General features: G+C 38.3%; 1 protein-coding gene across 1 annotated transcript in view; it reads left to right on the top strand.

Moving 5' to 3' along the window:
• LOC126291848 (1,5-anhydro-D-fructose reductase-like) overlaps positions 1-27305 on the top strand; it is an 87278-nt gene that overhangs the window by 43178 nt on the left and 16795 nt on the right. The window contains exon 5 of the mRNA XM_049985573.1: positions 18637-18796. Coding sequence (XP_049841530.1) covers positions 18637-18796 — 160 coding nt within the window. The remainder of the gene's footprint in view (positions 1-18636; positions 18797-27305) is intronic.

Raw genomic sequence — 27305 nt, 5'->3', positions numbered from 1 at the left:
AACCATGTCTACTGAAACTTGTAATCAACAGACAAGGTTGTCTAAAAGTGGTCTAAGAAGTTCACCTTTTCTCAAGTAATTACACTGTCACACAGTACAGCTTGTGCAGATTATCTTGTAATGTCTGTGCACAGATGGACAATAACTTATTAGTGTGTGTGTGATGTCTTTTTATATCTTTTTCACTTTCAAGATATTTTTTTCCTTTGTGTATCAATTTGCCTAATTATAATTACTAATGGAATCTATTCTGCACGTTGTGTTCAAAGTGCCTCCTTTTTCATTTGAATAGTGAAATTTATTCACTGGAAATGTGATAACTTGATTACAATCTGCCTAAAAGGGTATAGGCCCAGTTAAATGTGTTCATTAACTGGCGTTATTTTTTTTCTTTATATAGATTCAAATCTCGGATGAGAGTTCAGTCAAAGTGTGCTTTTCACTTGCCTAGTGGAAGTGTAAAATAATGTTCAAACAAAGTTTTTCAGTTTCCAGAAATCTGATTGAGGTAGTTTTCAGTTTTCCAAACATTATGTGGAGATTATCTTATATGCTGAAGCCTTGATTGATGTTTTTGCAGAAGTAGAGTAAAACCAGTTGAAGGTGTAGACACACGGAGCATGAGGGATGAGCTTAATGCAAAAGCAATGCTTTGTTTCTTGTCTGGTATGGAATTTGACAGCTGCAAACTGTTGTGTCATGAACTATAGCAATTAGTACGAGGCGTGTTTGAAAAGTCCGTGCAAAGTCCAAGAGATGGCACCATCAGCGCATATTGAGGTCATGTTTAGTTAGTAGCATTTGTGGAAAGAACGCACACCAAGTTTCAGCCATATTGGTCTATTTCTTTGGGTTTGGCATTAGTGTGAACCAAGGAAGTCAAGTGATCGTCAAAAAATGGACAAAAAAGAATTTTGTGTGATGATTAAACACTACTTTATGAAAGGCAAAACGCCTCAGGAGACTAAAGAGAAGCTTGATAAACATTATGGTGATTCTGCACCTTTGATTAGAACAGTTTATAAGTGGTTTCAAAATTTTCGGAGTGGCCATACAGGCACAAGTGATACTGAACATTCTGGATGCCCTGTGGAGGTTAAGACTCCAGGAATCATTGATAAAATCCATGATATGGTGATGGATGACAGAAGAGTTAAGGTGCACGAGATTGGTAGTGCTGTGAGCGTATCGAATGAATGGGTACATAATATTTTGCATAAACAATTGGACATGAGAAAGCTATCTGCAAAATGGGTTTTGCAATTGCTCATGCTTGACCAAAAACGGGATCGTGTGATGTGTTGCAAGGATGGTTTGGAGCTGTTTAGGAAGAATCCACAGGACTTGAAGCGTCATTTCATCACTGTGGATGAAACATGGATACATTACTATACTTCTGAGACCAAACAACAATCTAAACAATGGGTTACCAAGGGAGAATCTGCACCAAAAAAGGCAAAGACCTTTCTTTCAGCCGGAAAGGTTATGGCGACTGTCTTTTGGGATTTGCAAGGGATAATCCTCATCGACTATCTGGAAAAGGATAAAAATCTTACAGGTGAATAATATTCATCATTATTGGACCTTTAAAAAACAGAGCTGAAAGAAAAATGCCGGCGATTGGACTGCAAAAAAGTCCTTTTCCATCACAACAATGCACCAGCACACACTTCAGCAGTTGTGGTCGCAAAAATAATGGAAATAGGATTCCAACCAATTTAATATCCCCCCTATTCTCCAGACTTGGCTCCCTTAGACTACCATTTGTTCTGCAATTTGAAAAAATGGCTGGCAGGACCAAGGTTTCATTCAAACGAGGAGGTGATTGCAGCAACTAATAATGCTACTTTGCAGACTTCAACAATTCCTATTATTCGGAAGCGATCAACAAATTAGAACAACGTTGGATGAAGTGTAGAAGTCTAAAAGGAGTCTATGTCGAAAAATGAAAAAGATTTACACCAAACAAGTAAGTAGTTTTTATTTTTGCACGGACTTTTCTAACTCCCCTCGTATGTGGAACTGTCTCAGGGTAATTCAAGGATAGCAATCTGCAATAAATAATGTTACATTGAGACAACAGTTCTTAAATTATAAAACGTTACACTGTGATACCATTGCACAACACATAAGTGGAGTTGAAGCATTAGCACAGTCTGTTGCAGACAGTGGGAGATTCGGACTAGACTGCCAGAGTCTCAGGTGGAGTGATGGCAAAATGTGGTTCATTTGTTACTGCTTGGGACTCCTGTGAGCACAGTAAGCACACTTGCGATCATTTGACAGCAAAGTTACAGAGAGAAGTGCAGCATCTGTCACATGTTAAAGAAACAGCAACTGTTTGTGCTGCTGTTAAAGTTAATCACAAAAAGGATAAAAGTCAGTGTTCAGAAAGCAATTTAAGCAAAACACTGCAAATGAGAAAAATGCTAACTGAAGTTATTGTTATAAGAAAGATCATTTTAAGCCAGAGTGCAAAAGAAGACTATTCAAATGGTTTGAGCACTATGGGGCTTAACATCTGAGGTCATCAGTCCCTTAGAACTTAGAACTACTTAAACCTAACTAACCTAAGGACATCACACACATCCATGCCCGAGGCAGGGTTCCAACCTGTGACTGTAGCGGTTGCGTGGTTCCAGACTGTAGCGCCTAGAACCGCTAGGCCACTCCGGCCAGCAAAGACTAAACTAAACCTCAAGTTCTCAGTACAGAAATTAGTAAGATTTTGGCAACCTCTACTAATTGTGATATTATTTGGTGTGCTACATTCTGCCTCAACAGGCCGTGAAGGCCCAATGGAGTGCTGCATCAAAATACATGACTGCCTAGAAGGAATATGTTTCAACATTTAAAACATCAGGGAAGTTTGAAATTCACATCCAGACAGGAGACAATTCAGTGGCCTGTGCTGAAGGTATTGGATCAGTTAAGTTAAATGCAGTAGTAGTCTGTGTATGGGAACCCTGTACAAAAGAGGATGTGTTATATGTACTTGGTTTGAGGAAACATCTTTTTTCAGTGGAAGCAACAGATAGTACAGGTTTAAAAATCATAGTTAATGACAAGATTGGGGTATGTAGTGAGAGATGCAGCATTTTGTATAAAGGCTGAAAATCAGCATGACAGAATGTTGTTTTCAATAGAAAGTGCTGAAAAGGCAAATTGTAAACTGTCTAAATTAGCTCTGTTACACCATAAGAGATTGGGACATGTAAACTTCAATAATCTGAAGAAAATGGCAGACTATGGTTTGAGTTCAAATCTAAAATAATTGCCTTAAGTAAATTCTTTTGTGAACATGTCGGTATGGTAAACTGCGTAGGAGGGGATTCAATCAAATTTGTCAATGAATGCTTGTAGTCCAGAAGAATTTTTTCATGCTGATATATGTAAAAAGATTCCAGATGTTGCTTCAGAGGTCTTAGTGTTTCAACAGCTGGTGGAGAGGCAAGACTGTGAAACTAAAGAATTGTTCATCTGCCAGGAGGGCTGTATTAGTCACCTCATAGAAAAGTTCATCACGAGCAACAGTAAGTCTGATGTGAAGCCTGCTGATCACAGTTTGGGACAGTGCCCAGCTAATGAAGACAAGAAATCCATGGAAAATGTTCCATTTTGCGAGGCTGTAAGTGGTTTCATGTTTGCTGCCACAGTGATAACACATGCTATAAATTTTTCTATCAGTCAGGTAAGTCTGGTTTTCAACAACTGTGTATCAGAGCATTGGACTGTTGTTAAACACCTACAAATAGAACCTGAAGGTACATGAGACAAAGGTATTAAATACAGTGGGAGTAGTCTTAAACCTAATGTACACTTAGATCATGATATTAGTACTCATCATTCAACAACAGGTTGTGTCAGTATATTAATCAGTTGACCAGTTACCTGGACATTGGCAGACAAAAATGTGTTGCCAGATTAACAATGGAATTGGAGTATGTTGCAGCATCTGATGGAGCTGTTGTAATAATTTGGCTTCGCACATTCTTGCAGGAGCTCAGTGTCAACATGAAACAACCAGCATAACTCTTTGTGGTCAACCAGAATGCATTGCAATTGTTAAAAAATAATGAATGTCACAAAAGGACTAAACACATAGATAAAGAGTCTCATTATGCCTGTGAAGAGATAAATGATGGTTCTATTCTTGTATCCTATGTCAAGGCCGAATATAAGGTGGAGCATTACTGTGATGCAATTTGCACAAGTGGTTTTGCCACAATTCTGGACATTTTCTTTGGAATACTACACACAGGTGGCACAAAACTTCCAGATAGTATTCCTTATTGACTGTACGACCATATGACAGGAACGCACGATGCACTATCCCACTGTAATCAAAGGAAACAGCGAGAAGAACCTTCACATGTGATCAGACTTGTCAAATTTTTATTTTGGTCTTGACTTTCCAGGAAGTTTCCATTGGGACGATTGGGCCTCGGTTTCGATATCATACCCAAACACCCTCTTTCGTCACCTGTGAGCACCTTTTTTAGAAGTTCTAGATTGTTGTCAGCTTCATTCATCAACTCATGAACGATGTTTATATGATGTTGTTTTTGATCACAATTCAACAATTTTGGAACACACATTGCTGTTACATATTTCTTGTCCTAAACATCTGAAAAAATTGTCAGTTTGAGCCAAAGGATACACTAACATCATCAGCAACCTCTCTGATGATGATTCAGCAATTTTCCAGAACCATTTTCATTACTTCTTCCACATTGTCATCAGTAATTGATGTGCTAGGGCATCCAGGGCAGTTGTCATCTTCAATGTCTACTCAGTCCTCTTTGAACTGTTTATGCCACTCATAAACTCTTACTTTACTCATAGTAGCAATACGAGAGATGGAAAGTTGCTACTCACCATATAGCAGAGATGCTGAGCCGTGATAGGCACAATAAAAAGATTCACACAATCATAGCTTTCGGCCATTAAGGCCTTTGTCACCAATCTGCAGTCTCAGAGAGCTGAAACTACACTGCAAGCAGCAGCACCAGTGCATGATGGGAGTGGTGACTGGGTGCGGGTACTGGGGCGGGCAGGGGGAGGGGTAGTATGGTGGCAGTGGCAGACAGTGAAGTGCTGCAGGTTAGACGGAGGGCAGGAGAGAAGGAGCGGATGGGGGAGGGGGTAAGTAGCGGAAAGGAGGGGAAAAAAAAAAGAGAAATAAAAAGACTTGGTGTGGCAGTGAAATGACGGCTGTGTAGTGCTGAAATGGGAACAGGGAGGGGGCTGGATGGGTGAGGACAGTGACTAACGAAGGTTGAGGCCAGGCAGGTTACGGGAACATAGGATGTATTGCAGGGAAAGCTCCCACCTGTGCAATTCAGAAAAGCTGGTGTTGGTGGGATGGATCCGTATGGCACAGGCTGTGAAGCAGTCATTGAGATGAGGGGTACCATGTTTGGCAGCGTGTTCAGCTACAGGGTGGTACACTAGTTTTTTGGCCACAGTTTGTCGGTGGCCGTTCGTGCGGACAGACAGCTTGTTGGTTGTCATGCCTACATAGAAACCATTACAGTGGTTGTAGCTTAGCTTGTAGATCACATGACTGGTTTCACAGGTAGCCCTGCCTTTGATGTGATAGGTAATGTTAGTGACCGGACTGAAGTAGGTTGTGCCTATCCCTGCTCAGCATCTCGACTATATGGTGCATAGCGACTTCCCTTCTCTCGTATTGTTACATTCCATCCTGGATTTTCCATTGTTTTATTTACTCATTGTAGATTCACCAAAAGCCACAATCAACATTTTGAATGCAGCGTTGCACTTCATTTCTTTCTTCAAGCAAAATTTAATGCAAATTCATTGCTGCTCAATCTTTTATGAAAGTAAAAATTCGCCAAGCACTCGAAAACACGTCTAACCTTTTTTTTTTTCTTTCTCCTCCTCCTCCTCCTCCTCCTCCTCCTCCTCCTCCTCCTCCTCCTCCTCCTTCTTCTTTTTTTCGATTGTATGGAGCCTGTGAAAATAAAAAGTTCCCATTATTTTTGATCACACCTTGTAAAGTTCAGGAGATTTTATGTTTTATACACAGGAGTTTGATTCTTTAAAGAATTGATGGTGTGGGTTTATTGGTGCACCCTAATTGATCGTAGCTTATTATCGTCCCCTGTTTGACATATGCAATATAACAACCACACCACCTCCACTGAATATCAGTTCTCCAAATTTACCTAGCAGAGTTTCGTGAGAACCACATCATCTTCCTTCCAGAGATTTCCATTTAAGATCCCTGAGCAGCTTTGTAAAGGTTATATCCATCTGTTATGATTCTAACTACACATCTCTGATTTCTTCTGATGTCTGTTGCCATACCTACTTTATAAGGATTCATAATACTGGAACAGCAGTCTAGAATTGGCCATACTAGTATCTTGTATGAACTTTCCCTGTGCAGATACACCACACTCTGATGACCCTTCCACCAATACTGATTCTCCCTTTTGCCATCCCCACTAAAACTTTTGTGTCAGTCCAATTTCATATCACTTTTTGTATTACTCCTGAATGTTTAAATGATGTTTTGCGCTCCAGACACGCAACACTCATCTTGTAATTCAGTGGTGTCGGGTTCATTATTTTTGTTGTGCTCACTTTCTGCCTTTCCTCCACATTTACAGAGAGCTACCATTTCTTACTTACTAATTTTCTCAGTTACAGTCGTAGACATAAGGTTGACTACCATTAAGCAGTACAGTTAAGGCTTATTATTAATGCAGCACACAGACTAAGTTTCTATGATGTCTTTGTCTCATGTTGACTAATTCTACATCGCTGAAGGTTTACCTTTGTGATATGATCTACAGAACATGATGGATGGATGAATGAATGAATGACTGAGTCAATTAATCAAGCAACAAATACAAATTTTGTCTAAGTTTATCAGTGTTTCCATCGGTGTGTTCAGCTCACATCAGTCTAGAAATTCGTCCATTATTCGGGAACACACATTTTCAGTAACTTCCCAGAAATACTGAAATTTTAGCTTCCATCAAAGCACAGACTAAGAGCTGCCTGAAGAATTTTTTGATGGTAGTCTTGTTCTCATTGATTAATTTGTTAGCAGAGCCGACTGGGTTCATTATTATTAACCACTGATGAGGAAACATTATTCCAAAAATAGAAAACAGCCACTGTTGCAAGTGTTTTATTAATAATCACACATTTTGCCTGGTTAGCACATTCCCAGATTATCTGTAATTAGTATCAACAATCCTGTTACACAACAGTTCATTCGTGATCAATGGAATAGCAAAGCTAAAGGTGAGATGTAAAGCGATTCACTAGCCTTGAACAGCATGGACTGCATTAGTCATATTTAAAAGCCATTGGTATGATGGAGGTAATGCAAAGGCCACAATCATCAAATATAAATCACTAGCACTTTACCGAAATAGTTATTTTCTGTGTCACCAGTGGTTCATCTACTTGCAATTTTTAAGAATATCATATTCAGTTCCATCTTTTTGATTGGATCTGAGCAGCATTTACTTTATTTCAGTCCCTTTCGCCTGTCAGCACTGCCACTCTGCACTTTCACTAAATTTTGTCCTCGAGTCAACCTCCTGTGCAGCCGACTCATTTCAGCGTACACTTTGTCTAGAGCAGTGTCGCTAACCTATCTGCTTACCGCATGTTACTGGTTTGGTGAGTTTCATTTTGATTCCTAATCCTGCATTCGTGCATTTTACACTTTTAGCCTGGAGGTTTTCACTCCTTCATGTATATTTGATGACTATGGCCTTCACTTTAATGCTACCACATCAGTGGCTTCTGAATACGACTAATTCGATCTCTGCTGTTTGAGGCAAAAGAAATACTTCACTTCTCACCTTTAGTTTAGCTATCTCATTGATCGATTCTAGATAGGTTCGTGAGTAAAGTGTTATTAACAAGATTGGTATTACTAATGATAGATAATCTGAAGATGCACTAACTGGGCAAAATGCATCATTATTAATACTGCACTTGCAACAGGGATTGTTTTCTATTTTTGGATAATTAAATCACTGTTGCTGCATCAGGCCAAAATGGAGTGGAGTAATGTGTTCAAAACATTATTAACACTGACCACTGCATGACTGAATGCTGTAAGGTGGTGTTGCAGTGAATGAGCTTCTCAGAAATGGTATAGCCAGTCTTCCATTTGTAGGCTACTTTCATGAGCATCTACAGAAAGTGCTTAAGGATGGCAAAACCATGAGGTGACGAGGTGCAGGACATTGACGCTTCATCACAGAATGTGGAGGTCCAAGGCTTGCCTGCTCTGTACAGCAGGACAGGTGGCAATCTGATTATGGAGTGAAATGCTGGTGCTTCAGAGCAACATAAATGAGCTGGTTCTTCACAGCTGATGACATACGTGATCCCGTGTTGACTCGACAATACTGTCAGTTAGAATTGAACTGCGCACGGTGTGATTGAGACAGGACTGTGTACTGATGCAAACTGCATCAGTCCTCAACTGTCAAACATTTCTGCATTTAGTAAAAGTTGCAAGACTCCCCCAACTGATACTCCTTAGTTATTCATTAATTTGCATCTCTCCGAATTGGTAGTCCAACAACTTGAAGATAAACGTACAATTTATTCTTCTCTTAATGTGCGGTGGATCTGATCTGGCCCATGTGTAACATTTTACTGATAAAATAAGGCCATTACAAATATCACCAATTTAGTTGACATTATTATTCATTAGACATTCAGGATGTACATATGTTTGGAGCTGTGTACAGTGCACAAGTCTCTTTGCTGTGCTTGAGATTTCAGCCACAATTATGGCATCCCAGTCACTGCACAGAGCCCAAAAGGAACACCTCAGACAGACAAACAGAACAGCAACAGAATGTGATCAAAAGTAATATTGTTATCAAATAAAGATAACTTTAATTTTTGAGATGATGATTTTACCTAACTTCGACCAAATCCCCACTAATGCCGAATTTATCGTGCTTGTTATTTAGACAGTTACAGTATGGGAGTTTAGAGTTAACCTACTAACTTTAACCACAAGTATTAGAGATAAAACCACTGACAATCTAATACCCTCTCATCTGCTGCCTCATATACAATAAGGTGACAAACGTCATGGGATAGCAATATGAGGGTACACAGATCGCAGTAGTACCATGTATACGAAGTATAAAAAGGTAGTGCATTGGTGGAGTTGTTATTTGTACTCAGGTGATTCATGTGAAAAGCTTTCTGACACAATAACGGCCACATGACGGAAATTGGTGGATTTTGGATGCAGAATGGTAGTGGAGCCAGATGGGTGGGACATTCAGTTTAAGAAATCATTAAGGAACTCAATATTCAGCATGAAGAGAGTGCCAAGAATACCAAATTTCAGGCATTACACAATGGTCAATGGTCTTTAATTAATGATCAAGGGAAATGGCATTTTGTAGGGTTGCCAGTGCATGAAATAACTGCAGAAATCAATTTGGGATGTACGATGAACGCATCCGTCAGAACAGTGCAGTGAAATTTGTTGTTAATGGGCTATGGCAGCAGTGCCTTTGCTAACAGCACATCATCAGCTGCACCACCTCTCCTGGGCATGTGACCATATTGGTTAGGCTTTAGATCACTTGAAAATGATGGCCTGGTCAGATGAGTCCCAATTTTGGTTGGTAAGAGCTGATGATAGGGTTTAAGTGTTGTGCAAACGCCACGAAGCTGTGGATCCAGGTTGTCAACAAGCTGGTGGCAGCCCCATAATGGTGTGAGCTGCATTTATATGGAATGGACAGTGTCCTCTGGTCCAAATGAACTGATAATTGATGGGAAATGGTTGTGTTCGGCCACTTGGAGATCATTTGCATACATTCTTGGACTTCATGTTCCCAAATGATAATGGAATCTTTATGGATGACAAAGTGTTACTGGGCCACAGTTGTTTTATGGGTGACAATGCGTCACTGGGCCACAGTAGTTCACAATTAATTTGTAGAACATTCTGGATAATTCAAGTGAATTATTTCACCACACAGATTGCCCACCATGAATCTCATCACACATTTAGGGCACATAATCGAGAGGTCAGTTCGTGCTCATAATCCTGCTCCGACAACACTTCCCCAATTATGGATGGCTGCAGAGGCAGCATTGCTCTATATTTCTGTAGGGGACTTATTGTGACTTTTCAAGGCTATGCCGTGTTGAGTTGTTGCACTACATCAGGCAAAAGGAGGTCCGACACAATATTAGGAGATTTCTCTTGACTCTTGTTGCCTCATTGTAAACAGACATGGATCAGAATCACTTACACAAGTATGATAAATAGTATAAAACTAACTTTGATCCTCCACTTTAACAAGTATTAGACTACTATCAAATGAGCGTATACATGCTTCCTTTACATCATCAACTTTTTACATATGTTTTCATTCTTTGCTTATTTTAGATTATCGAGATGTCATATGCACAAATATATACCTGGTTACACAATATTAATTAAGCAATAATTTAGTTCAGATTAAGTTACATGTTTCTCTGGTTCATGTGAAGCTAGATTCATATTAACAGCAAATTACTAAAGTAGACAGTAGGTCAAATTCTTTTCCAATGACCTCTCAGCACTAAAATTGTCCCTTTTTTTCCACCTACAAACAGAAGTACTATGAAAATTCTTGATTGTCCGGCAAGAGAGAGTTCAGGTATATCACACATCTGAATATCTCAGATAAACAGTCTACACTATAATAACCTATCAGTTCATATTTAATTTCTGTGGCTAATTCAATTATATTTGTCAAACAATGGAAACTCCAGGTTGGAATGTCAACACTATTTGGAAAGTGATAGATTGTTATTCACCATGAAAGTGACACCTTGAGTTGCAGGTAGGCACAATGAAAAGACTCCGAGCTGCTGGAGATGGTGTCTGTGTATGTGTGAAATGTGCTTTCTTGTGTGAATGTGTTTTCTTTGGTGAATGAAGGCTTTGCAAAAAGCTAAATGTGTAACAGTCTTTTTGCTGCGCCTGTCTGCAACTCAACATGTCATCTTTATATTGAGTGCAATCCATCCTTTACCTAATATGTCAATTAAATTTTTATATGCAGAAATTCATCTTAGCAAAAATCAGTTAAAGTGATCATCTCCAGTGGTAGGATGTCTTATCTGCAACGATGGTTAAAGCACCTCACGCTAATCCTATATAGGTAAGCAAGGGAAGATAGAAATCTCCCTGGATGTGATTATCAAGTGAAACTTGCCATATAAAACTTAACATAATAACGTACAAACCCTAAAATAAAATTACACACAAATTTTGTTCTATTAGTATGTAATCATAAAAATATTCTTTTGTTAGACCTTTACTAGTTTCAGAACAGTACTTAATGCCTAAACATTGTTTGGGCTGGATGTTGCTGCATTGTAACATAGCATTCAAAGTGGAGAGACTCAGGAATGGTTGGGGCTCCATTTAGTGATATTCATCTACATCTACATGACTACTCTGCAATTCACATTTAAGTGCTTGGCAGATGGTTCATCGAACCACAATCATACTATCTCTCTACTATTCCACTCCCTAACAGCGCGCAGGAAAAACGAACACCTAAACCTTTCTGTTCGAGCTCTGATTTCTCTTATTTTATTTTGATGATCATTCCTACCTATGTAGTTGGGCTCAACAAAATATTTTCGCATTCGGAAGAGAAAGTAGGTGACTGAAATTTTGTAAAAAGATCTCGCCGCGACGAAAAACGTATTTGCTGTAATGACTTCCATCCCAATTCGCGTATCATATCTGCCACACTCTCTCCCCTATTACGTGATAATACAAAACGAGCTGCCCTTTTTTTGCACCCTTTCGATGTCCTCCATCAATCCCTCCTGGTAAGGATCCCACACTGCACAGCAATATTCTAACAGAGGACGAACAAGTGTAGTGTAAGCTGTCTCTTTAGTGGACTTGTTGCGTCTTCTAAGTGTCCTGCCAATGAAACGCAACCTTTGGCTCGCCTTCCCCACAATATAATCTATGTGGTCTTTCCAACTGAAGTTGTTCATTATTTTAACACCCAGGTATTTAGTTAATTGACAGCCTTGAGAATTGTACTATTTACCGAGTAATCAAATTCCAACGGATTTCTTTTGGAACTCGTGTGGATCACCTCACACTTTCCATTATTTAGCGTCAACTGCCACCTGCCACACCATACAGCAATCTTTTCTAAATTGCTTTGCAACTGATACTGGTCTTCGGATGACCTTACTAGACGGTAAATTACAGCATCATCTGCGAACAACCTATGAGAACTGCTCAGATTGTCACCCAGGTCATTTATATAGATCAGGATCAGCAGAGGTCTCAGGACGCTTCCCTGGGGAACACCTGATATCACTTCAGTTTTACTCGATGATTTGCCGTCTGTTACTACGAACTGTGACGTTCCTGACAGTAAATCACGAATCCAGTCGCACAACTGAGACGATACCCCATAGGCCCACAGCTTGATTAGAAGCCGCTTGTGAGGAACGGTGTCAAAAGCTTTCCGGAAATCTAGAAATACGGAATCAACTTGAGATCCCCTGCCGATAGCGACCATTACTTTGTGCGAATAAAGAGCTAGCTGTGTTGCACAAGAGCGATGTTTTCTGAAGCCATGCTGATTACGTATCAATAGATCATTCCCTTTGAGGTGATTCATAATGTTTGAATACAGTATATGCTCCAAAACCCTACTGCAAACTGACGTCAATGATATAGGTCTGTAGTTAGATGGATTACTCCTACTACCCTTCTTAAACACTGGTGCGACCTGCACAATTTTCCAATCTGTAGGTACAGATCTATCGGTGAGCAAGCGGTTGTATATGAGTGCTAAGTAGGGAGCTATTGTATCAGCGTAATCTGAAAGGAACCTAATAGGTATACAATCTGTACCTGAAGACTTGCCCGTATCAAGTGATTTGAGTTGCTTCGCAACCCCTAAGAAACTCATGCTAGCAGATGTTCGTGTTTCAAATTCTGGAATATTCAATTTCTCTTCCCTGGTGAAGGAATTTTGGAAAACTGCGTTCAATAACTCCGCTTTAGCACAGTCATCGGTAACAGTACCATTGGCACTGCGCAGCGAAGGTATTGACTGCGTCTTGCCGCTTGTGTACTGACAACATTAATAATAATTCTGATAGACTATACTATGAGGGCCAATGACTACTAAAAAGGGGTTCTTCACATTAAGGGATATCTTTGAGATTCCTTTCATCATCTTACTAATACCATAATACAGTGCTAACAACTACATACATTATTTCTCAACTGTGATTAAGAACATGTCATCATTTGTACCTGAATTCTGCATAATGCTAGTTAAGTACTATTTTTAAATTTTTTAATTACAATAGGGCGAAATGTAACCCACTCCCAAGTGCCCAATACATCGGTAGAACTTATGTGGTATACATCTGATACCATAAATTTTGAAGAATGTGATTCTGGTTTTATGTTTCACTTTAATCTGTTAAGAATGATTGATGAATCTCCTACTTTGATGTTCTCTGTTGTTGTTCCTATTACTGTATCTAAGTCCTGATCTCTTATGTTCTTGACCTTTGCTTTCTCTGTTTCTTGTATTTGTATTGTCTTCTTTCGTTCCACGTGGTCCACTATTGTGATGACTATGTGAGACATTGTATTGGTTACAGTTATTGCTGTCACTAATTGTGTGTGACCTTTCTTATTGTCTGTCAATGGTGTGTATCTGTTACAAATGTTGTAATAAGCTGTTAACTTTACCCCAGTCTTTTTCAAAGAGTTTGTCTGTTACCTTTCATGGTAAGTGGCTGATAATTACTTCTAACAAATGTTCCTTCCTTATGAGATCTTCTAAGTATTTTGCTTTATTACTATATCCTTCAAAGAAATCTCTGTAACCCTTCTGAGAATAATTCTTGTATGGTTTGGAATAGACATAGTCACTTTTGCACATTATCATTGCAGTTTTTAGTTTAAAAGTGATTTCAAAATCTTGATAAAATTTTTAAAATCTTCTGATTGTAATATCTCCCACTGCACCATGTCTCCAATCATACGGCTTATAAAAAATCTTATTTTGTCATAATCTGTCCATGTTTCAGATAACATACCTTTAAAAGATGTCAGAAATGAAACTGGGTGCTTATCTCCTATTGGTATAAATTTTGGAAACTTTTTTTGTTGTTTTCTTAGTACAGCAGTACAGTCACTGCACTTACTATCTTACTTTTTGCCCATAAATCTTCAATATCTCCCCTTATTTCTTGTTTTGTATCCTCTAGATTTTAGTTATGTGATACCCTGTTTGAATTATTTATGTAATTGTCATTGTTATTAGTTATTGATCCTCTATCACCTTTGAGTGTGGTAACTGATGATGTGGATTTATTGTCAAAAGGGCCCTTAGGTTTACATCTACTTTCTTATTTCATACTTCACATTATAACTTGGGCTTCTACAGTCTAGATTCTATTTCATTAATAACTGGAGATAGCTCTTCGTCAGCCTTATTCATAAACTTTCGTAATATGTGTTAAGTTGCTAGTAATTCTCTCTCTAAAATTTCAATTCTTTGCATTAAATCATCTTGCTCAGACTTGATCTTATGTACTTAAATGTTTTATTTCACAGTCCAGCTTTTCTTCTATGATTCCTAGTCATTCATCTACTCCTGCAACGTGACTGAATCCTAGATTGACTTGTTTGTCTAAACTGTCCATTGTGCCAGCAAATTGTTAAGTGAAGTCTTGTAGTTTGCTGTCCATGCCATATAATCTGTTCTCAACCTTTGTAAAATTATTGTTCATTTGCATGGGTCTCTTATTCATTTGAGAAAATTGGCCTAAAACTGATTGTATAAACCATTCTATGGTCATATTACTTTCTGTGCAAGCCATGTTACATAATCTATATGTAGATAACTCTGAAATCTAGAAGGGAGTACGGGTGTTACTGGGTACATATTGTTTGTGGGATCAAGTTTCACCTACATGGGGGATGCACATTGAAAAAGTCTGTAAGAAATTAAGCACTATGTGCTACTTAATGAGAGTATTAGAGGGATGCTGCAATGAAGATTCTCTGAAAACTGTGCATTATGCCTATATATATACTCACAACTGAAATATGGAATTATTTTCTGGGGAAACTCTTCCCTTAGCCAAAAGCTCTTTAGCCTACAAAAAAGAATTATAAGAATAATGGAAGGTGTAAAATGGAACAAAACTGTGGACTACTCTTTAAAAAGATAGAAATCCTCCCACATCCATGTATGTATATGTATGAGATAGCCGTGTTTGTGAAAAAATAGTCAATGGAAAATCCCACTCTCTCCCAGAAAAATCAATATCCGCTCCTGTAATACCACGCAAAAAGGAGACTTTCATTTAGAGCCCACCAACACCACCATGAGTAAAAATGGAATCATATATTATGGGAAAGTTATTTATTATAAACTTCACCCACAAATTAAATCAATAAATGACCTGGCAAATTTCAAGTGAACTGCTAAGGCATATATGACTCATCACTGCTTCTATAGCCTCCACGAGATCCTTCAGAAAGTTCACTAATGATTTGTGTCTTTGCCTTAGTGACATATCATACAAATGTTACTAGAACTTTAATGATTTACCATGAAAATGTTGCTGCAATGCAAATGTTAATCTGCCAGTACAGTAAGTGCTCTTTTTGCTTTAAAATATCTATTCTTCATTTTTGTACAATATTTACTGTGTATATTGTAGCTGAGTAATCACTTAATGTAAAAATAATGAAATTAATGCAAATTTAATACATAGTTTGTTACAAATTGAATTGTCCTACATCAGAATGTACTATTTGTGTATATATGATTACCAGGACCAATAAAACTGTACTCTACTCTACTCTTGCTATCAAATTAATTGTGGCTGAAATTTCTGTACCGACTTTCTGTAATTCCTTGTATGTATCACAAATGCCATACTGGTCAGAAATCACTGTACTTCACACTGTAGACTCTAAATAAAAGTGCACCCACTGAATTTAAGTTGCAGCTGGTGTGTATGTGCCACATCACATTGTTGGCTGCCACTGCCATTATGTTGTGCAGCTGGGGCAGTCTGTTGCTAGAGCTGTTCTCTCGTAGTAATGTGCCGATTACCGAACCGCACTGAGGTACTCGAGATGCCAGATGTGATCATTGAGCTTGCTTTCTCATTTATTCATTAATTCTGAAATGTGATCATTGAGCTTGCTTTCTCACTGAATCATTAATTCTGAAGTGTGATTATGCATACAGTTATTGCTGTGTCATCCAAGCAAGATACACACAGGGCAAAACCACCACAAGCGCAAAGATGTGAGCTGGTGCCAGTGCCGTAGAGACTCACCACTTGCGTGAGTTCCACCAGAGCCACGGGCGGTGCTGAGGACGAAGATAATGACTGTGCCTCATCCAATTGCCGGCCGAGTACAATCCGCAAATGACCAGACAACAATGGACAGGAGCCTACTCGGAAGACGGAAGAGCAGCTCTCATCCACTCGGTTACAGATCATCGTCCAGGGCTGATTTAGCCAGGGAACGTCATTAGTGGACTCTTATCAGTGAACAGACAGTCATTGTAAATTGCATTTGCTATGTCCTGTGTTGAAGATTAGGTGGGTAGATCACGTAACTAATGAGGAGGTATTGAATAGGATTGGGGAGAAGAGAAGTTTGTGGCACAACTTGACTAGAAGAAGGGATCGGCTTGTAGGACATGTCCTGAGGCATCAAGGGATCACAAATTTAGCATTGGAGGGCAGCGTGGAGGGTAAAAATCGTAGAGGGAGACCAAGAGATGAATACACTAAGCAGATTCAGAAGGATGTAGGTTGCAGTAGGTACTGGGAGATGAAGTAGCTTGCACTGGATAGAGTAGCATGGAGAGCTGCATCAAACCAGTCTCAGGACTGAAGACCACAACAACAACATGTACTGTGAAGTTTACCTACTGTTATTTGCATTTTGGCATTGAGGGCCTTTTTGTGTTATATTACAAGCATTGTTGTAGACCTCAATATCCAACAATTCACAAAAATAAGTAAACCCTTTTAACTCATGTACAGGTATGTGTGCTTCATTACTAATTTGTTGGAGTGTTGTAGAATGTTCGTTCTCCTATCCTGTTACATGAGTCTGGGGCATAGCTGTGTGACAGTGGCAGGGAGAAATTGTCATAGCGGTGTACTGCACCAGGAGCCGTTTCACAAACTCGCAAACTTGGCCTACCGTAATAACTGTGGCAACTTGGCCTACCGTACCAACTGTGGCAACTCGGCCTCCACAGCAGGAACGGCAAGACCTTTACAAAACTGGTGACGAGGGTTACAAAAGTTAAGAGTGTAGCTCAGTACTTTCCAAACCTTGATTGGTTGAATCAATTCCAATTTATTCTCATGCCACACAAAATATCAACTACAGTATGTTGTTGATAAAACTGTAGAACCTCTTGTACTCCTCTAAAACCTATTGCCCAGTAAGACAAATCACATTTTTCTGTACACAGGATTGATGGTTGTGCCCGATTATGCCATAACCTGGGCGAACAGCTGTTCGATACATGTTCTGTGCCTTGCGTGGAGACCAGTGAGGGCAGTGTTACGTTACGGTGGACCTGTGGGGCCTGTGGTGGTAGTCCAAGGCACCAGGTCAGCTGTGGACTACGTGAACTTTTATGAGGACCACCCCTTCATGCTTGATGTCTTCCTCGACCGTGATCGGATCTTCCGACAGGATAGCTGTTCCTGTCAGAATGCAAATATCTTGCTACATTGATTTGAGGAGTATGATAGTGGACTCTGATTGATACCTCAGCCATGAAATTTGCCCATTCTGAATCAAATGGAACGCACCTGCGATACTTTTGGGCATTGGCTCCATCTCTACAAAACACTGGCCCATTATTTAGAGGAATTGCATGACCTATGATAGACATTTTGTGCCATACACCACCACAAACGTACCAAAGATTTGTGAAATCCACGAAATGCAAAATAGCTGGGGTATTGAATTCAAAAGCTGCACTAATTTACTAAGAAGCAGGCACTCGTAATGCTATGGCTTATTATTGTAGGCTATGTTGCATAAAATGAGTAATATCTGACTTTAGTGCAGTGCTGTAAATATTTTCCTTTTTGGTTTTAATGAGGCTTGGCCATAGTAGCCTAGGGATTATCCTGTAGGCTTTAGTATGTATATAGTCTGATATTTGTGGTAAGTTTTTTAAAGTGTAAATGACAAAACTGTAAATAATTGTCTCTCTTTCCACATTTTTGAGGATTACCTCTCATATGTTCTATGGAAGGAACCTTAGCATATTAATTTCTTTTCTGATTATGTGTTGTATATATTTTTTTTTCTTTTACAAGCTTCATGCCCTAGAGGATCTGTGCATTTCAGGTCTCTGGAACTATCAGTATATATTGCCTGCTGTAATCTAAATCTAATCAAAGTGTGGTCCAATATCCATTGCAGAGAACCTTGATAAGCACACATCTATTTGCAGGATACTTAAATATGGATGGCCAGGCATATGGTGTTCTATATACTGAAAGCACAACTTCTTCACATACTGTAAAATATATATTTTTTTTCAGATTGTCAAACCATATTCAACTAACTAACCCAGTAGTTTCACAAATTGCACAGAAGCACAGCAAGACAAATGCCCAAATACTGCTGCGGTACCTCATTCAACTCGGCGTGGCAGTAATACCAAAGAGCACCAACCCGGACCGTCTACAGCAGAACTTTGATGTAAGTGTGTGCAGACTCTTCCTATTGGATATGAATTCCACAGTTTGTGCATAAACTAAACAACTGTCATTTTGTACGTCACCTAACTCTTTACCAGTTCAGAGACCAGCCACGTGGAAGAATGTTGGGCCTAGGAAACCGGTCTTTTGCCATTATTTAAAGCATTGCTGGCAGGTATCAAATTGGTATATTTTCAAGAGTGATACTTAAAAAAAAGACCACCTTCATGATTTATTTTTTGTCTACTTGATAGTAAATTACAAATTTTAAAATAATTATAACAAAAAGTATAATTATCCTTCCAAGAAAAAGTGAGAGGTGAGCTATTGAGCAATTTCTTCCTCTTGAGCTCACAAAATGTCTTACTCATTCAACAGGCATGATGTATCTGTAGCAGATTTACAGCAAACTGCAAAACCTAATGAACACACACATGAATTTAGGTCAAAACAATCATATTAGTTCAGCCATTCACGACAGCTGCTGTTGCATTTGCTGTTTTGTTTGTCCCCCCCACACACTTAATAATTCTAGAAACTGACAGTAGAAGGCAGCACCAGCCACGAGGCAAGACATCTGTACATTGTTCTCATATACAATGAGTTTAGTTTCCGAGTAACAGATGTCTTTCAGGTCGAGAAAATTGCACCCCAAGCTATACTCAGACCTGTCTTTCTAATGCCAAGTTTTGCCTGGGCTATGCTTGGCCTTGGTCTACAGTGTGTTAACTGGGTATTGTGGATACATACATCTATTGCCTACTTATAATTAGTGCTTTTGATGCATCGACATCTACATTCGTAGTCTGGAAACAACTGTCTAGTGCATTGTGGAGGGTTCTTCTGTTGTACCAGTTATTACAGTTTCTTCCTATCCACCATGTATGGAGCACTTGGAGAATGATACTTCAAATACCTCTGTGCATCCTGTAATTAGCTAAAACTTGTGTTGATGACCTCAATGTCAGGGCTAGAGAGAGGGCAGAAGAACATCTTCTGATGTTCTACGAGGGGGAAGGGGGAGATTAGATAGTGAAATTATGAATATCTCTTTTGCCTCACCCCCCCCCCCCACCCCACCCCACCCCACTGCTCTCCTGCCTACTCCCAGTCTTCAGCACTTCTGAAGCTATTAAAGGCCTTGGCTCACATTAGAACAGCAGAGGCCCAACATTAAATCCTCTTAGAATTGTAATGACTTATTAGAGTGATAGCCCTTCAGTAATGTTCTGACTGTGTAGAGTTAAAGTTCTTTCCCCCACACGAACTCTAGACGTTTCATATCACTCGGTAATACTAGTGTTTCAAAAGAATAAATAGCTTTCTCCTCTTGTAATTATTTTCCCACATTCAGATAATATTGTTCAGCACATTAATCCTTAATTCAGTAATTACACTACAATACTGTCACTGAAACATAGCCAAACTACAAATCCTAGCAAAAAATGAATGTTATGTGTGTTGTATATGTACTTCAAGTAAATATTATTTGCAACACCTCTGACATTCCCCCACTGTCTTTGGAATGTTCTAATGCCAGTGAAACTCAGTGATAAACAGAACAAAGCGTTGGCTTGCTGCAATATAAATATATCATGCCAACCAATAAAGAAAATAAATGCAAGACTGACTGTACATAATTTAATTTCATATTTCTCATGCAGCAACAGTGCTGTCCCGATGCTCTACAGCTGCCATTTTATTGTTGCCCAGTTGTATTTTCTCATGCAGTCTATGCCAGGTACTATTTTCTCCCCATGCACTTCTTGATCCTGTGTGGCATCATTACAAAATTTCTTTCTAGAACATATTCTTACATTCTTACGTACGTTAGCACATGTTGTAGATCACCTGGCGTCTCAGCAGTATTCTTTAATATATTCTCCTATCCTTAGTTACCTATATAAGGAGAAAATTATCTACAAATGTTCATCATAGGTGAGCCTTTACAGTCCCTTTAAAATTGACTCTAATGACTTGGTAATCAGGCTCTGCACGCTAGTAGGTGTCTAACCTCAACAGTCTATCAAGTCAGGTTTTTCAGAATTTCTATCAGTCAAACAAACCCATAGGAATTGTACAGCTCTTCTTTGTACATACTGTATATCTCCTTTTAGACCATTTGTTATGGATTCCACACATTTAAGTAAGATTCTAACACAGGAAGAGTGTGTGTTTTGTAAGCAGTCTCCTTTGTTGGTTGATTTTCCCAGTATCCTACCAATAAACTGATGTCTGCCACATGCTTTGCCTATGACAGAGACTATGACATCGCTTAATTTCATATCCTCACAAACTGTTAAATGTGGGTATGTGTGTAAGTTGGCTGATTCCAATTGTGACTCACTGATGGTGCACTCAGAGGACGTAACTTTTCTGGCTTTTGTGAAGAGCATCGTTTTACATTTCTGTACATTTAAAGTAAGTCACCAATATTTTCATCAGTTTGAGACTCTACCAAGGTCTGTATGGATATTTGTGATACTTTTTTTAGGCAGAGCTTTGTTACAGCTGAATGCGACAACTGTAGAAAGTCTGAGGTTACTTTTAATATTGCCCACCTGGCAACTGAACTTTAAGGGTCTCAACACATATTACTGTTGCACAAGTCAAGTTACTTCTACTTCAGTGAAGGTAAATCTTCCAGGTTGCTGGACTTCATCCGGTTCCTCTCCTATTTCTTCATACACAGTTGACATTTGAACCCAACATAGCTGGTTGTCAAACCAGAAATATCAGAAGATGCTAAGAGAAGATCCCAGCAGAGGTGTCAAAATGTCAATCCCACGTGAACAAATTGAAGACGAACATGATGTGACCCAGCAACAAAGATGATTTTATCTTCAATGGTGTAGAAATACACCAGATATGAATTATTTGAGGGAAATCATTTTGTTCATTCACATGATACAAGAAACAAAGAAAAACTTATGCTTCCCACCCACAACCTCAAACTGTATGTCCAGGGACCAAAGTAGGTGGGAATGAAAATTTACAAAAATTAAAAGGAAACAAGTTAACGTAGATGAATTTAGGTCCCCTTAAAAGAAAGCTGTATGAGGCACTGACACTGAAATGTTATTACTCAGTGGATGAATTGTGTAGGACGAACTGTAAATTTAAGCTGAATGCACTGTGTTATATAGCCCAAGAAATATCATTATAGTGCCATATTTATTTTAGTACTATTATTTAGTAGTGTAAAAATCATTGCAAGTGTATTATAAATTATGTCTGCTATACTCAAACCAGATGGATTGCACATGTGTGTCATGAGATGAACAAACCACAGTTCCACAATTAGACTTCACTTGTACAACAGGAAAGTGTGTCGACAGCCTTACTGCTTATGTTGTCTGTCAATAACTTGACAGACAATATGTCTGATAGGAGAGAGAATTGTGCTTTGGAACACTTTTCAGACTTAACCTCAAGCCAGTCCTGTAAGAGAAGTTTGCTGCCTCGGCAGCTGAAGGCAGTAGTCATGCTTGTATGTGTATGTTGTCTAATTCAGAAGAGGCTTTTTTGCTGAAAGCTTACTTGTTTAACAGTCTTTTTGTGTTGATGCAATTTAATCCCTGTGCTACTGAAAATATGAGTGAAATAAGAATTAGTGTCAGTGGTGTTGAGAAACAGCTGAAATTGATAAAAATGAACAAAGCTCTAGGGCCCGATGGAATCCCTATCAGACTCTACACTGAATCTGCAGCTGAGTTAGCCCCTCTTGTAACTATATTCAATCATAGATCCCTCGAACAAAAAAGTGTGCCCAGTTCTTGGAAAAAAGCACAGGTTATATCCGTCTAAAAGATGGGTAGTAGAAGTGATCCACAAAATTATCTTCCAATATCCTCACCATTGATTTGTTGTCGAATATTAGAACATATTTTGAGACCAAAATAAAGAGATATCTTGAACAAAATGACCTCCTCCATGCCAGATAGCATGGAGTCCAAAAACATCAATCATGTGAAACCCGAGTCACACTTTTCTCATGATGTATCGAAAGTTTCGGATCATGGCAGTTAAGTAGATGCTGTATTTTCTGATTTCCGAAAAGCATTTGATGCAGTACCATGCTTATGCTTACTGTTAAAAGTACAATCATATGGGGTATCGGCTGAAATTTGTGAGTAGACTGAGGAATTTTTGGTATGGAGGAGACAGCAAGTTATCTTGGATGGAGAATCATCATCAGATGCAGAAGTAACTTTGGGTGTTCCCCAGAGAAGTGTGTTGGGACCCTTGCTGTTCACGTTGCATGTTCATGACCTTGCAGACAATAATTAATAGTAAAATCAGGCTTTTCACATATGATGCAGTTATTTATAATGAAGTGCTGTCTGAAAGGAGATACATAAATATTCAGTCAGATCCTGATAAAATTTCAAAATGGTGCACAGATTTGCTACTTGTTTTAAATGTGCAAAAATGTAAAATTGTGCACTTCACAAAATGAAAAAAAAAAACAACTTAGTATCCTATGACCATAAAATCAGTGAATTACAGTTGGATTTGGCCAATTCACATAAATACCTGGGTGTAACACTTTGTAAGGATATGAAATAGAATGACCGAATAGGCTAAGTTGTTGGTAAAGCAAGTGGTAGAGTTTGGTTTACTGATAGCAAACTGGGAAGTGCAGTCAGTCTACAAATGAGACTGTTTACAATTTACTTGTGCAATCCATTCTAGAATATTTCTCGAATGTGTGCGATGTGTAATAGATAGGACTAACAGGGGATACTGAACGTATGAAGAGAAGGGCAGCACAAATGGTCACAGGTTTGTTTGATCTGTGGGAGAGTGTCACAGAGATACTGAAGAATCTGAACTGGCAGACTCTTGAAGATATATGTAAACAATTGTGAGAAAATCTGCTTCAAAAGTTCCAAGAACCAGTTTTCAATGATTACATTTGGAATACACTACAACCCCCTACATATCGCTCACATAAAGATAACAAGGGTAAGACGGGAATAATAACAGCATGCACACAGGTATTCAAACAGTGATTCTTCCCACGGTACATACGTGAATGGGACAGGAAGAAACCCTAATAACTGTTAGAGAGGGACGTACCCTCTGCTGTGTGCTTCATGGTGGTTTGCAGAGTATCGATGTAGATGTACATGTAGATGTCTGCGACTCAATGTCTCCATTTATTGTGAGCAGTAGTCTATCCTTTTCATAATGCTGTCATTCTGTCGTGGATTTTCCATTGTTAGAAGTTTAATATATTTTGTTATTCTATTTAGAAATGACTGCATTCACTATAAGTGTGGTACAGTATTTTCTTAAATTGCAAAAAGTACTCTAGAAAACTAAGATTTTTTCCAAATGTGAAAAACAATCCAAGGTACAACATGATCATGTGCCTATGAACAAATATTCGATTGCAATTCAAAATGGTTGCAATTGAGAAAATCTTGTCAGTAAGGTATGTAATAGTCTCTGTGTTATGTTATTGCTCCAATAGACACCAATAATTAGCAAGTGAGGTCAAATTAAGAAGTAGTATTATCAAAAAGCAGTTACACATTGAAAATATTTTGAAATGGAAGCCATTGGCAGCTAATACAAATTTATATTTTCAAGACAGAGAAACTCAGTTCAGTTGCAAATATTGTATGTCTCATGGTAGAAGATGTTCTTTTGTTTCAAGATACAAGATGCTGCATGGCTTATGAAGCATAGCTTAACCGACCACACATTATGTAACTAGTATTAAAAATATACATAACTCTACTCATCTTGAAACTCTGTAATTGAGGAACTAACAGTACCCTTCAGATATCTTAATACGTTAAGTGACACTCAAATATGTAGAACTCATCGTATTTAAAAATTCAGCATAGAACAGAACCTCATGTCTCACAATAACAAAAACAGTATAAAATGCTGGAAGTTGCTAATGGCAGTCTCTAGTGCCCATTCCTTCATGAGATTTTAAGATCAGTCTCTACATTGAAACATCAACTGTAAAACATCGTGTGTTCCAGGTTACAGAATCATCAAGATATGACAGTCTCTCCTAGCCTCAGGCTTTTCACAGGTGATGTTATTATCTATATGGAAGCACTGTATGGAAAAAGCTTCATAAACATTAATTCAAAACTCGATAAGATTTCAAAATGGCACAAAGATTGGCTACTTGCTTTAAATGCCCGTAAATTTAAATCACGCACTTCTCTAAACGTAAAAATGTGGTATCCAATGACTGTAATATTAGTGAGTCACAAGTGGAATCAGTAAACTAATGCAAATACCTGGGTTAAAAATGTTTAGGGATATGGAATAGAATGTGACATAGATTCAGTCATAGGTAAAGCAGATGGCCGACTTCTGTTTACTGGTAGAATACTGGGGAAATGCAATCAGTCTACAAAAGAGGTTGCTCACAAAGCTAGTTGGTCTTTTTTTCCCAACCAGCTTCATTTCTGGCATACAAGTGACGCCAGTGCATTACCTACAGTGACATATTCCACTAACAACTGTAAACAACAGAAGCGCATTCAACCACCAGTTGTGAGAAGACAGTTTAAGTAGTGGACATGGAGACATAGTGCCGCAGTGTTGTGTCACAAATTGCAATGGAGCAACACCTCTAAATCAAGTCTTCAAGACATTATTATGCAGAATATTTTGGAGTAGATACAAATGTGTGCAAAGTTTCTCCTGTAGCTTGATTCCTGATCGAAAACAATGACCTGAGGATACCTTCTGAAACTTGACTGAAATGCAAAATGTGGACATCTCTTTCCTGGAAAAAATCTTTACAGTTGACAAGACTCAGTGTTATCAATATGAACCTAGGACAGAATGTTGAAAAGTAGAAATTCACACGAAGGGCCAACACTTTGACAACATAACTGACATTTGAGCCAATATGACACATATCTTCATCTATCCATAATTAAAACGGACGACTTGGGACATCAGCTGGTATAATATATGTTAAAAAATGACATAATTCCTCCAGCTGTATTAACGTGTTGGTTTTATTGGCAGCTAGTTTCGATGTTGTTACATCATCATCTTCAGCCCCTAAATACAACATATCATACATAAACAACCAATGCAACAACAGTAATTTAAGAGTTATTATGCAAAACAATTCTATTACAACCATATTACATAATGGATAATTTTAATGAAACTAATTACATTTTTGGTCATTTCCTTTAAAATCCCGTCACTCTGGACATTAGCCATTTATGTGGTATCACTAAATACAAATGAAGCTGTGTATGCACAATCATGTTATTATAGGTTAATATCAGATATTAAAAAACGGGAGTATATAAAAGCTTAAACGGCAAGCCATTATTCTAATGGATAATAATATAGGCGTGGATCATTGTAAATTACTATTATTTTTTTTATTTTTTAAAATAATGAACTATAAAAAGGAGGACATACACATTGCCAATCAGACATATGTTAGGTAAACTTCATTGTTTATCAGTAGTTAATGGTGGGCAAGGTAGACTAGAGGAACATTTGCAAAATTCTGTACTGTCGTCGTACTGAGGCAAAAGTGGCATAATTTACTTAGACAACTTCGTTCCTAACACCACGAAAGAAATGATAAGGGACCAAAAAAATAGTGTGAAACTCAGTTGATACAAGGTAGTCAATAGTGTAAAATGCAAACTATTCCATTTAAAAAACTGTTCATTCCAATAAAAGTATAAGTTAACGTTACTGAAATAATTTCTATGTCGGAGTCTCATCGAAGGCTATGACCAAGGTCTAAAATAATCAATTCCAGTAAGTTTACATGGCAATGCTCTAAATAGAAGCAATCTAGGTAATGTCAGTTGAAATAAACGGTCATATATGTAACCTATTTGTTGTTCCTCTAATAAATACACACAAACACAACCACTCAGTAATATACATGATGTGTAACTCATGTATTAAGTATGTGATCTTGTTGAGTGTCAATTTGAGTTAATTACAATCAATGATGTGCTTAATCTCTATTTACTATGGGGAAATAGACTACTGGACCAATCTCTACTACAACATGGGGATTCATTCATTTTACTTATCTTATATAATTCAGTTGTATAGAATTGTTAGTTAAAGCGTATTGGCTACACACTGATTTACAAGAAACTAGCATGAAAGTTGGAAGCACAATTATTTGACTATAAAACGAATTTACTGATTAAGATAGACTGACTATAATAACAGCAGTTGATAATGTACCTAGTATAATAATTGATACAGAATATAAAATGTAGACTGATGATAGCAAGAAAATCAAGAATTTACTGACAGAAAATGTAAATTTAACCATCGGGTGGATGAGCTTACATTAAAGTGCACCAATCACAAATAAAATTGTCTTGTATCATTTTACTGTTGTTTTACAACTGTGAGCCCGTACCTATTTTGTCATCATGGCTTCAGCTAATGTAGTGATAAGTTCTGTTGTCATACTTACAAGTGAGCAGCATTAACGAAAAAGATCCAGATTCTGAAGTATCAGCATAATCCCA

This window comes from Schistocerca gregaria, chromosome 9 (genome assembly GCF_023897955.1).
Source record: "Schistocerca gregaria isolate iqSchGreg1 chromosome 9, iqSchGreg1.2, whole genome shotgun sequence".
Classification (NCBI taxonomy): domain Eukaryota; kingdom Metazoa; phylum Arthropoda; class Insecta; order Orthoptera; family Acrididae; genus Schistocerca; species Schistocerca gregaria.
This window is presented reverse-complemented; position numbering and strand designations above follow the sequence as displayed.